The sequence below is a fragment of the Octopus bimaculoides genome, chromosome 17 (assembly GCF_001194135.2).
Source record: "Octopus bimaculoides isolate UCB-OBI-ISO-001 chromosome 17, ASM119413v2, whole genome shotgun sequence".
NCBI classification, from domain to species: Eukaryota; Metazoa; Mollusca; class Cephalopoda; order Octopoda; family Octopodidae; genus Octopus; species Octopus bimaculoides.
In genome coordinates this window covers 5283981-5298350 of record NC_068997.1, presented here as the reverse complement: position 1 = coordinate 5298350, position 14370 = coordinate 5283981, and the positions used below count along the sequence as shown (strand labels likewise).

The 14370-nt window shown below is 35.3% G+C and overlaps 1 protein-coding gene across 1 annotated transcript in view; it reads right to left on the bottom strand.

Annotated features, from left to right (window-relative positions):
* Nucleotides 1-8948, bottom strand: part of LOC106883726 (KAT8 regulatory NSL complex subunit 2) — a 24733-nt gene extending 15785 nt beyond the window's left edge. The window contains exons 1-3 of the mRNA XM_014934838.2: nt 8158-8948; nt 7670-7782; nt 2625-2858 (exon numbers count right to left, since the gene is read on the bottom strand). Coding sequence (XP_014790324.1) covers nt 2625-2858; nt 7670-7683 — 248 coding nt within the window. The 5' untranslated portion in view covers nt 7684-7782; nt 8158-8948. The remainder of the gene's footprint in view (nt 1-2624; nt 2859-7669; nt 7783-8157) is intronic.
* Between the last annotated feature and the right edge of the window lie 5422 nt (nt 8949-14370).

Sequence of the window (14370 nt, the reverse complement as noted above, 5' to 3'; positions counted from 1 at the left end):
ACACACACACACACACACACACACAAATCACTATTTTTTTATAAATTTGTCAAAAAAAGATTGACAATCTGCCATTTGAGAATGTTAAAATTCCACTGGAAATTGTTGCATTCTAATAATTAAGAAAGTGGTTCAAGTTGAGCTTCATAGAAATAAGCAAACAAATATATAACAAAAGAATATTTTACTCTTAAATTTAAATAAAAAATATCTTTGAAAACATTTTTTTAATCAAATATTTATCATTACTATAAATTAATTTTCTAATCAATAAGTTTTCCCAGAGTCCTATAGTTTTTATGAATATACGAAGTAACAGGAAAAACAGCACATATTCACATATATACTCTAGTTTTGGGCATATATAATATACCTAATTTTTTAATATACAAAGTATCAGAAAAAAACATTCACATATACTTAGTTTCTTTGGGAGCTAAAATGTCTACAGACGAAGATAAAATCATCTTAGCAGCCATATTAGTTGAAGTAAGATTAGGTCTTTTACAGAACCATTTGTTAAATAAGGCAGTTGTGATGAATATTGGTAGAGATTTTTTTTTTTAGCTCATCAAATAATGAGGTCAGCCATATGTCTCTGTCTCGATCAATTACAACAATAACTTCTCCAAATTCCAAAAGTCTCTCAGTCAAATCAGCTGAAAACTGGTGTTTACTTCCAGTTTAAGTTTCTTAAAACACTTTCACAAATGTGATAATTTCAAGCAGCTTCTGATCTAACCAACTTTTGTTGCCTTTGGAATGATAAAAGGTCTGAAAGTCCCCTTCCAGGACAACTGTTATTTGGTCAAAAGGAGAATACATTTCCCTGACATCCCTAAACAATGGTGAGGTTCAATAGCAGTTTCAATACACTGAGTTGTTTTACCTTCAGATAGTAGAATGGCACCTGAAGATGTTAAATGTCAGAGAGATTTTCCTCCTTCCTTACTTCAGCTAGCAGTAGGCTTATCAGAAATGTTTTTCTTGCTACCCGCAAGTGTATCAAGAAAAAATATTTCACCTTTTTGGTTTTGAATATGGTCGTCAATTGAGCCAAAGGTTTTTTTAATCATTAAGTAGTTTAGTCTCACTTTGATCCATTAATTGAGCTGAAGAATTAGTACTGCAATGGAGCTAATTTGTTTTCTCCCTTTACCAAATAAGTCTTCAACAGAAATGAGAACCATGTTGAAGATGGAGTCACTGAAATAAATGACAACCTCAGGATTATATTGCTGTACTTGCTTTGAGAGATGACTCACTCCATATGTTTTAAACAAAACTTAAGATCTTTGCAGTTTTCAATGCGACTGCGAAACAACTGTTTTCTCCATTCTTCCTTCCTACTGACCATTATTCTGTAACAGGCTTCACTTAGAACATGTTTCTCTATATAATACAACTGCAACCACTCCACTTTTCAAAAGGTGATGAAATGATTTCTATCCTTTGACTTTATGTAAGAACATCCTTAACTAGGGACATCTTTGCTGACTGAGATGAACAGCAAAGATACTTCCCCATATGTTTGTAGCCAGGAGAAACTTGATAAAGTAGTGCTCAAGCAAATGTGTCATCATGACAAACTACAAACAAAATGCTGTAAATGTAGCAGCCATTGGAGTTAGAGCTTGCAGTACTACAGTTGTAACAGTGGTGATTTACATCCATGTAGACATCCACATACAACAGCAGACTTTAGGTAAGCACACTCAAATGGCAGAATGTAGATGTAGTCTATATTTGAATACTTGTATGATTATCAAAAAAGAATGAAGCATATCGATACAATATATCTAGTTTAATGAGATAGGATTACATAATTCATGGGACCTACCTTAACCAAACAGAACACTTATGGTCAACAGTTAAAATACAAATGGAATGAGGAAGTTGCAGCAACATGTAAAACAACTAACACACCTACCAGGGACCAAAAGATTGTTTACATTATCAAACAGCTAACGAGAGTTCTTTTAATTAAGTAATAAAGTATGAATTTAGAGATATTTGATTGTTACTTCTAGCAACTTGAGTGAACACACAGAAGCTGCTTTCATGGAGATCATTCAACTGCTGATAAGAAATAGAAAAGTTTGCCTTTAGGGCACACCATATTTCTAACAAGTTATAACTAAGTTGACATGTTTCATTATTTAGAGTGCAATAGGCTGGAAAATTACTCTTCACCATCCAACCTGGAACATTTTCCCAAGTAACATTTAGATTCAAATTCACTGTATTTGTCAACTCTTTTGTCTTGTAATTCAAGACACTTTAGCCAATTCACACCAGCAATCTCTATCATATACCACTAAGATTCTTCATTATACAGAAACAAGTTCAAATACTATATTACATTAGAGACAAGATAAGTCTTAAATATGACAAACTCTAGCTTCTGTTAATAATTATTTCAAAAGAACCATTTGTGTTCTGCACCGTCCATAGACAGGGAATCACACACAAAACCATAGAGAAATTAGAAATTGCTCCACTGTTGTCTTACATCCATTTTTTTTTCATGTTTGGATTGGAAAAGTTAGTCTACATGTTACATACATGTAACATGGAGGAAGTAAAAAAAATGGTTGTTTATCACACATACACAATATACTTACTCATCTTTGCGATCAACTTTTGGGGCTGCATTTGGACACCTTTTACCAGTCTTGGTCGCTACATAACTGCATTGTTTAAATGGAGTGTTTTTGTCTTCAAGTATGTGTTTTAGACAATACAGGGAGCCATCCAATCGGTTTTGCATACATACTCGATGACTATAGTTACAAAATAATCCTTCCACAGGACCTTTAGTTTGACGCTTCAGAAAACTGTTTTTGGTTCGGTTAATTCTAAAGAGAAAAAAAAAGATTGACAAGAAATTAATCATACTGAACACTGAATCAAGCTACAAAATGAAAGTTTTTATCCTAATGAATACCATCAAAGCTATCACACATATATGCTAAGTTGGTGCTGTATAGCAATAAAAAGATTTCTGCAGTTTTAGTGCAAACCCAAATTATTACCCTTGACATTGGCGTATTTGGCACAGAAACCTTCTGATAAAGTTTTCTCTCTTGGACCATCAATACTGTTCTCATTTGTATCAATACAACCATCCAGTTTGTGATTTCACACTTCATCTCAGTTTTTAGTCATTCTCTGTTTGCCTAATTCAGTCTAGTTGGTAACAGAAATAATACCTTAACACTCAAAACTTAATCCTTTTGTTACCATATTTCAGTTGAAAAACAGTTTCAACTAATATTGAAAGTAATGAATAATTCAGTAAAATAACTGTCATTAAGCTGATGTTTGGAACATAAATCAACAAGAAATTTTAGTGAAAAGGTTTTAATTTAGATCACTTTAAAACAAGATTGTATTACAGAATCAAGGCTGGTCTAAAGTGTGTTGGTATCAAAAAGGTTAAAGTACTCATGACATTTCAAAAGGGCCACCATCTTTGGTAGTGGGAAGACACTGCAATGTATGGATTGCAGCAATAAGAAGTAACACATTACAATACTGAGTTTGTTTGATACAAGACAGTGATGGTTGTGTCTATCACACAACTACAAAGTTTCTGGTTTGACCCCCAACCCTAGAATATTGCAAGCCAGTTCTTGGTTGGCAGAACTAATCCCTTGTCTGGTTTGACATTACTACTAACCTTTATCAGGTCTCGAGAAAATAACTTCCACCCAACAGTCTTGCAAGAAACAAAACTTAATGGCACCCACAGGGACTAGTTTGTGGTGTTAAACTGGTTACCTCCAAGAATGGGTAATTCAACAGACAAATACCTACATAATCTAAGTCAGCTCACAAGACTGAGACTGGTCCAAGGTTATTGTAGGAGCGAGTTCCCAAGGTCATTACATACCTTGTATCTACAGCTTCATTATCTCACCTCAACCTGCCAACCCAGTTACTACATCTGCTGCTAATATCCTCATCCTACCCACACTTATTTGAGAAATCAATGCTTTATCTGCTGGAGATAGTTATATCTCATTTACAGCACACCCTACTGTCTTAAATAGTACATTGGGTAAGGTAGCCCTATGTACTCTAGGCCTCTGAAATAATACACAGATAAAGTCCTTGGTTATAACACTTAATTGTGCACAATTAACATCAACTTGAGACAAATGACCTTATGGTTTGATCTTATCTGCTCGACATAGACATGTCTATGAACAGAAACAATCACATCACAGCAGAAAAAAACTGAACACTACACAGTCACTTGATCAATAATGTATTAAAAAGGTACACAATTAATGATGCAATCTTAAACACTGAAGGAAAAAGATGGATTACCAAGGCTAGAATGCCTTTGACCCTAGGCCTGTGCCATCAGGACTGATTTTGGATAAACAGGCTGTACACAACCTGAGATAAAACATCCAGATAATGACAGCATCATTACTCAGGAAAACAGGTGAGCAAACCAAACACTTGGCCACTCAACTTGATAAAAATAGCAAAAATCTCTCTTATATCACACTACAGCTGCTATCTTGCATTATATATGAATAAAATCCTGTAACAGCTGTCTTCTTTGCCAGCATGGGTTGGATGGTTTGACAGAATCTAACTGGTCGAAGGACTGCACTGTACTTCAATGCGTGGACTGGCATGATTTATAACTAAATGAGCTTCCTAATGCTAATCACTTTACAGTGTACTGGGTGCCTTTTTAATGGGATCAACACAACAGCAAGAAACCTATTCCAATTTCTTACTGTAGAGCTAGCTACATGGTAACTCACGTTATACAAGAGTGGGTGAGAGTAATCAAGATGAAGGCGGAAAGAGGAACAAAGAGATGGTGACAAAGTACCAGGTTGGGAGGGGGGATGGAACAAGAAGTTTGGCTGAGTAGAGGCAGCAAAAATGTATGGAGAGAGAGCGAGATATAGGAAGAGATGGAAAAGGGATGCAAATATACTGAATGATGAACAAGGGCCGAGAGAAGACGGCCAATGACGAGTTGGATGAAAGGTTAGGAAATGAGATGGAGTTCAGGGGGTAAATGCGATCCTAAATACCATGTATCTGAAAAAGAAAAAGCCCCGAACAGATCTATCGTAGGTCTGCTTAAGTTGACCTGGGGTTAAACAGCAATGACAAGGTTCTGAGGGATCAGCCCTTAATGCAGAATTGTTCGCTGTTAGTCATCACTAAAACAATGCGGCACCTTCAGCACTCCCATGACATTTCTAGCAAAAGACATCTTCACTATTTGTAAGTCTATGATGAGGTATGCAAGCGGAAACTAAAAGAAAAAAAATTGCTGAAAAAAATGTCAAAATCCAAGTGAGTTGTTCAAACAGAAAGTGTTTCCAACCGTGACTAATTCATCTTCAAAAATAATTTAGATTAAAAGAGAAACACTTAAGATGGTGGTTTGTGATATGAGGATTTTGCTGTTATTTCTAGCATTTCGGGGGGTTGTAAATGCAATCATTTTATAAATCAATATTTACAGAATATAACTGAGGCACTGGAATAAATTCCTTTAGTAGATGGAGAAATCTTTGGTATAAATTTGTTCATAGAATCGAAATTTGATTATTTCGCTCTACAAAGTTTAGATAATTCAATTTTTCACTTTTTATAAAATCTAAAACGAGAAAATATTTTCGAAAAATAAATTAACAACTGTTGAAAAAATAGAATAATTTGTGGGAAATATTTGGATTTCTTTTTTCATCTAACAAAAATATGATTAAAAGGCGAATCGGTCGTATTTTAGATTTCGTTGGTTAAACTCAAGGTTTAGCATAAAGGTGGAAGCTATCTTCAGTCAACTTTCGCGATACGTTGTGAAAACAATAAACCCCGAACACAAATCAAGTGACACTGGCTCACAGAAGGGGGGGGGGCGAAAGGTAAATGTGAAGAAGAAGCTGTGGAGAGATGTTATGGCGGGGACGAAACTAGAACAAGAGGATGAATGGAGTCGATATTTACTGTCCAGACGGGCTTCCATAGTTAAAAATTACTAATGGACGCCTTAAAATGAAGAACTACGTCAATTTCAAATAACGTCAAAAGATATTACTAGTTTAGACCAAATATATATATATATACACACACACACACACACATACATACGCTAGCTGGGGTTAATATCTGTTAAGTTGAACGTTAAGGGAGGGTATACGATGTTCGGCCACTAAAATCAATAATTCTCCGACTTTGCTCCTTAACAAACATGGCCTCTCGTCCTTTACAATAAACTGGTTTTCTTATGGACATTTTTTAAGATCGTTTACACCAATTCAGTAAGCAATTTTCAACTAACTTTCCTCGCATCAACATAGACCATTACAGATTTCTGCTGACGAGGAACTGAGGCATTGGGAAAGATTTTTTTTTTTTTTACCTTTGACCAAAAAAAAAAAAAAAAAAAAAAAAAAAAGAGAAATCCATTATTAATTTTTATAAATTCTTCCTTAGCACCTTAAATGGTCGATTGCTCATTTTGCTCTATAAAAAGTTTAATTTTAAAAGGTCTACAAAATGTAAAAAGAGTCAGTATAGATATGTAAAAAACTATTTCAGAACTGTAATGTTGACCAGTGAACTTTATATGAATTTAGTTATCTTTTAAAGACTACCTTGTAGAGTTTCTGTAGAAATGTTAAAATGGTGATCTTGTAATTTCATTGTCAGAATTGAACAAATAAAAATTATGTCAGCAAAGAAAAGGGCAACCTCATGAATATATTTATTTCAATTAAATAAATGAAAATTTAGAAACAATTTTTTTTTAAGTTTGGAAATATGCAGCGATGAAGATTTTAATAAGCTAGATCAAAGCCCTTTCCATTCAAGGTGTTCAGATTCATTAGAGCAACATCTGTATCAATCACAATTATTTTTAAGTTGAGTAGTATACTATAAAAAGAAGAAAAGGTAGGTCGATACCTTGTATATTCAAAGGTGTTAACATTAGGCCAACCTTTATAAAAATACAAGATATAATTATTTTTAAAGTTCAGTAATATTACTATAAAGACTTAATAAAACAAGCGAGTGAGAAGTCAAGGTGTTCAGGTTCATAAAGGCCAACATTTATATTAATCAAACCTAAATATTATTTTTTTATTTTTTTTTTTAAGTTCAGTAATTTACTACGAAGACAAATTTATAAATAGTAAGTGATGCCTTTTCCATTCAAGGTATTCACAACATTCATTAAATAAACCTTTATATCAATTAATTGCAACATTAATTAATATAAAACAATTCCTAACTTTGCATTGTCAACAGGAATCGTGTTCGGGAAATAATAAATCGCTAAGTAATTTGACTAAGAATTAATGTTCAGTTGACCTTACAGGAAATGTATCGACTGGCCAAAAGCAGGGGCTTTAAACATCATCACCAACAAGGTTCAGGACTGAGTTTCCCCCAGTTTTTTTTTTTTTTTAATGGAATTTCATGAAGCAACATGTTTGCCATTGACAACATGATGGAACAGCCGAATGATCATGTCACAGTCACTTTATATACAGACATCATTTACCAAAGACACAATTATTTTCCCTATGAAGAAACCAAACGAAGACATAAAATAGGGATCTAAATTACAACGAAGAAGTTAAAATAATATAAAGATGACAAGAAATTTTGCATTACTTACCTATTGCTATGCATCTTTTTTATGAGGGAGGAAGGGAGGGCTGTTCTAATCACTGTCGTTGCTAGCGGCACTGATGTCCAAGTTGCTCTTCTTACATTTGTTCTACCTCCCGCCTGCATGGCAGCAGAAATATTTTGGTATGAAAGAGAAAAAATATATTGACTTCTCAGAAAAATCTACGACGCTTTTTTTAAATTTAAATAAAACATTTTTTTTCATTTGAATATGGAAGACAAAACAAACAAAGAGATAAAAAGTAATTGACAAGCACAATGATATATAATTTCACGAATAAAAATATTTTTCCATACTTAATTGAAGAAATTTTTAAAAAAAGTTCAAGTACATGGCATCTTTGGAAAGAAATGTAAAAAGAATATCTTTGCTGGAGATTCTATAGTATTTCAATGTGTTTCACGTTTGGAATAAGAGTAATTCATAAGAAAATTCAAATAACAATAAAGCGAGTAAAAAATATTCTTACAAACCTATATTTAATCTTCTTCCAATGACATCATGTCTCAACAAAGCTTATATGTATCTACACATATAAATTGGTATCTATACATTAATACAATATATACACATATAGTGTATATATATATATATATTATGTATATATTATGTATGTTATATATATGTGTGTATGCATGTAAAAATTGGCAAATAATTTGTAAAAGAAGTCTTTTTCAATGACTTTCGGGAAATAAATCTATTTCTTTCACAGGTTTAATATCAAACCATCTTAGTTTAAAGAATTTGCATGGAAGTTTTAAAAAACAGAGAGAGAGAAGGAAAAAGAAGAGTAAAAATCGGTAGACCAACTCGAAAACAAGAGTTGGAATTGTGGACAAAGTGAGAAAAGAATGTTGTTCGTGGTCGAACCGCAGAGGAGAAAGTGTGGTTGGAGCACGTAAAAGTGAAATTAAAGCAACAACGACCAACTTAAATGTTTCTTTAAGTCACACAAGGTTGGAATTGTCATGTGACTACTTATAGGGAAATGTCCGTCGACTGCTTCTTCTTGTCACCCACTGTGTCTAATATATCTATATATATTATATGCCTGCAATGTTTATGGATCTCTCTCTCTCTTTCTCTCTCTCAACCAGGATCTTTCTAGCTTTCTTTTCTATTCTGTTGTTAGAAAAAAAAACAATAATTATAACTGAGCAGCTGGTTTGCTGAGTAGTCACTTTTTTCTTTCTCTTTCTTTCTCTCTCTCCTTCAGGTTAATGGCTCTAGTCGCTCCCCTTTGGCGGCCACATTGCGTAGTTAGGATTTGTATGTGCGTGCATGTGCAAATATATATGTATGTGTATAGGGTATTTTTACATATAGTTTTTGCTGTAAGTCCTATTATATATTGATGGATTTCGTAACCCGTAGAAAAAATGCATAAGTATGTTTGTGAATATGTGCAGCCAGTTTTATATAAATATATATATATAATATATGTATATATATATACATATATATATATATATACATATATATATGTATGTATATACACGCATTATATATATATATATATATATATATATATATATATATATATATATATATATATATATATATATATATATATACATATATATATATATGTATATACACGCATTATATATGTATATGTATATATATATATATATATAATGCATACGCGCACACACACATATATAACACAAAAACACCCTGTCGGACTCATAAACACACACACTTATATACAGACTTTATTTCTCCACCCCCACACACACACACATGCAGAGGCTTGAATTCAAAAACACATAAGCTCACATTCACATATCAAGACATACGCACACTGGTATGTACATACATACACACATACCTATGTACCAGAAAAATCCAACCTGACTTCTTGTATTTCTGACTCAATAACATACACTTACATACGGACGTGTACACACACACACATACATACAGACAGACATACATACATACATACAAATACCTTAATATTCACAGTTGCATTTACTTTGAATTAGTGTGTCAAACAAAATATCTGGTACATTTAATGATAGCTGTTTATATTGTGAGTTCAAATCCTGCTCAGGTCAACATTGCCTTGTGATGCATCTTGGATATAAATAGAATTATGTTAGAAGAGACTAACTCATACACACACATTCTCTGATGAATGGGTGTATACAAGGGTGAGCTGAAAGGTTCATAGGGTGACTATGAAAGAGTAATGTTAGAACTGTGAAATATAGCATGCGTTCATTTCAGCTCACCTTGTTAATAACTGCATTGTTTCCTTCCAGGTACACTGACATCTGACTGTTCAAAGAAAACTTCAAAAGTAACTAGTAGTGACATTTGTTAAAAATGGACAAAATTTGGCATTATGGTATCATCAAGTACCTCCAGAAAAAGAGTTTAGCCTCCAAGGACGTTTATGCTGAGATGGTTACTACATTAGGCAATGACACTCCAGCTTTATCATCATGCAAAAGTGGGCAGCTGAAATTAGAACGGGAAGGGAGTATCTTGAAGATCACCCAAGAGCATCCAACAACTACCACCACCAATGAAATCATTGATCCTGTTCACCACATGGTGATAGATGACAGACAATTAACTATAAATCAAATAACCAATGCTGTTAGCATATCCCATGAGAGAGTTGAGAATATTTTGCACAATGAACTTGGCATGATGAAGGTTTCTGCTTGGTGGGTGCCATGTCTTCTGACATCTGATCAAAAGTGCAACAGAGTGATTGCATCATGGAGAAATCTGACATTGTTTGAAGTAGATCCAGCTGGTTTCCTTGAACATTTCCTAAGCTAGGATGAGTGTTGGGTTCATATCTATGTGTCAGAGAAAATCCATGCAGTGGAAACAACCCTCCTTGCCCCTCCAAAGAAGTTGTTTTATCTGCAGGGAAAGTGATGGCATTAGTTTTTTTGGATGCAAAAGGCATTGTGTTTATTGACTATCTTCAAAAGAGCCACACCATCAATGGAGAGTACTATGCGAACTTGCTGAGATAATTACAAAAGGCTATCATGACCAAATGTTCAGGAAAACTGATGAAAGGAAATTTGTTTCATCAGGACAATGCTTCAGCACACAAGTCCTTTGATTTCAATGGCTGCTGTGCATGACCGTGACTTCAAATTTGTTGATCACCCTTCCTGTTCTCCTGATTTTGTCCCATCTGACTATCATCGATTCACCAACATGAAAAAACACTTGGTTTTGAATCAGTATTGTAGTGATGATGACGTCATATCTACTGTTTGTGATTTTTTTGGCCAACAAATGAAAGCTTTTTCCCTCATGGGATCCAAGCACTGCAACACAATTGGAAGAAGTCTATGGACCACAAAGGGTTCTATGTTGAAAAATAAACCTCATTTGGTCACATTTCACAAGAGTATCTTGGTCAGCCTATGAACTTTTCAGCTGACCTTCATATGTTTGTCCATTCACATATGCGAATGGATAAATGATATTGCAGGGAGATAACAGTATGGCTGCATCCCAACTGCATGGTTTTGGGTTTGATCTCACTGCATAGCAACTTAGATAGGTGCTTTGTGCTATAACCCTCAGCTAAACAAAGCCTTGTGAGTGTATTTGATAGATGGAAACTAAAAGAAGCGTGTTGTAGATATTCAAACGTGTGTTCATATATGTATGTATGTGTGAGTAAGTGCAGGTTTATGTCCTCGTGCTGACATCATGTGATTATTATAAATGAATGTCATTCATTTCTAATATTGGTTTCAAATTTTGGCACAAGCCCAGCAATTTGGTGGGTGGGGGTGTAAATCGATTACATCAACCCCAGTGCTCAACTAGTACATATTTTATTGACTCTGAAAGGAGGAAAAGTATAGTCAACCTCCATGGAATTTAAATTCATTTCTAATGTTCAGCAGAAATATGTTTGACCATGGGAAAATATTACCTTGACTGAGAAAGGGTTGGCAACAGGAATGGCATCTGGCCATAGAAAAATCTGCCTCAATAAAAACTGTGTCAGATCCATGCGAGCATGGAAAAGTGAATAGTAAAATGGTATGATATATGTCAGTGTGTGTGTGTGTTCTTTTATTCTTTTACTTGTTTCAGTCACATGACTGCAGCCATGCTGGAGCACTGCCTTGAAGGGTTTTACTTAAACAAATTGACCCAAGGACTTACATTTTAGAGCCTAGTACTTATTCTATCAATCTCTTTTGCTAAACCGCTAAGTTACTGAGATGTAAACACACCAACACTAGTTGTCAAGCAGTGAGGGGGGAACAAACACAGACACAAAGACATACACACACACACACACCTACATATGTACAAATGAATGGACAAACAAAAGAAGGGCGCTCAACCAATTTATTGGGAGTTACATGAATGGATCAAAACAGTTTGTTTCAAATTCGTTGCAGCCAACCTTACGGTAATAACAATCAACTTCTGTCATTCAAATTCAAAATGGTTGATGACTAGCATTGCACTTGAAACTCAATAGTACCAACAAATTTGAATCAAACTTTTCTGATCCACACACACACACACACACATATATATATATATATATATCATAATTCTTTAAATCCTTGCAATATTCTCTCCCTATTTCATAACCCATGTGTTTCCATACTTTGCCATGATTTCCTCAGCGATCTATCCCTCAATCTCTCTAAAATTTGTAAATATTCTCACCTTGTTTTATAACTTGTGTCTTTCTCATTCTTGTCATGATTTCCCCCAGCAATAAAGTCTTTCAACTCTCTCTCTCTCTCTCTCTCCACCTCACTAGTGTCTTCTTACTGCTATTTCTATTTCCTGAGGCAAAGCTGGCCGTTGCTTATTCACAATGCACCCACCCATTCTTGCCCCAACCACCTAAACCAGAAATTACTTCTCTTATACCAGAAATCCTACAGGGCTCTGCCTCACTTCTGTACCAGAAGAGTTGCATACCTCCATCCTTCCCTCACCACTACCAATCATCCACATTACTGCATGCACCAGGAGCATTAGAACAAAGAAACAGGCCTGGAAGAGTGGGGGTAGCAGGGAACTATATCAGATAGCTAGAAGGGAAACAAGGAGACAGGTATATCTAGCCAAGGGAGAAGCAGAAAAGAAGAAGTTTGCCTATGTTCAGAGACGTGAGGACCAAAGAATTGGAGTGTTTCAGATTGCTAGACAGTGTATGAGAGAAAATTGTGATGTCATAGGAGAGAAATGTGTCTGCATGGATGATGGTGCACTTGCATTTAATGATTCTGCAAACAATGAGGCTTGGAAATGCCATAATGAAAGATTGCTGAACATGGAGAATGAATGGAGGGAGGAGAGTCTGCCAAATGTTGACCCAATTGAGGGACTAGCTACCCAAATTGACAGTACCTCGGTAGATAAAGCAATTAAGGACATAAAGACTGGGAAAGCCCATGGCCCATCAGAAATCACTGATGAGATACTTAAAATATCTGGCAGTGTGGGTTATGACTTAGTCACCCATATTGTAAATCAGGCGGTTTATGAAGGAGTCCTGCCCAATGACTGGTGTAGCAGCACCATAGTCAACTGCTACAAAGGTAAAGATGATACCTTAGAAATAATTACAGAAGTGTCAAATTGTTGGATCAGGTGATGAAAGTTACAGAGATGGTTATAGCTCAACTAATTAGGAGGAGAGTTAGTCTAGATGAGATGCAGTTTGGTTTTGTGCTAGGGATGCTATATTTCTGGTAAGGCCGCTGCAAGAGAAATATATAGCCAAAGATAAACCTCTGTACTTGGCATTTGTTGACTTGGAGAAAGCCTTTGACAAGGTCCCCCAGTCCCTTATCTGGTGGTCAATATGGAAACTAGGGATAGATGAGTAGTTGCTGAGAGCTGTACTAGCCATGTACAGGGACGCTACCTGTAAGGTGAGGGTTGACAATGAGTACAGCGAAGAATTCAGAGTACAAGTAGGGGTTCATCAAGGATTGGTCCTCAGCCCCCTCTTGTTCATCATAGCCCTCCAGGCAATAACAGAGAAATTTAAGACAGGCTGACCTTGGGAGCTCCTCTATGCTGATGACCTTATCTTTATAGCTGAATCACTACCAGAACTAAAGAAGTTCCAGGTATGGAAGCAAGGTCTAGAATAGAAGGGCCTAAGAGTTAATGTTGTAGGGAATTGGTGATAATAGTACACCCCTCGAACATGATGAGTGGATGAGGCAGTCACTATAAGTAAGGTGACGCCAGCCAGTATCAAGAGAGTACATGTAGACTGTATTGATAGTCGTGTCTGTGCTGATACAATAATTATACTGTGATACTGAGTGGACATTATAGTGATCCAACCCTTTGAGGATAATAACACTGTAAGACTGGGGGTCATTCAGTGCCAGATAGAAACATTCTATCGATGACTTTGGAATATAACAATATCTGTCAGAGCAACAACCATCATAGAAAGACAGACACAACAGTAGCAATGAGGATAAACCAATTCATGTAGAGTTAATAGAAACTTGTAGAGAAGTTAACAAACTCACAAAGTTCTTATCCCTATATCTCACTCTCTACTGATCTTACACCTTGCACATACTTTCTTTTCTATTCTCTTTCCTGATCCACTCTTGCACCTCCAACCTTATCTCTCTATATACTGGTATTTACCACCATATGCACTCTCATCTGTGTTCATCACTCACTACATTAACCTC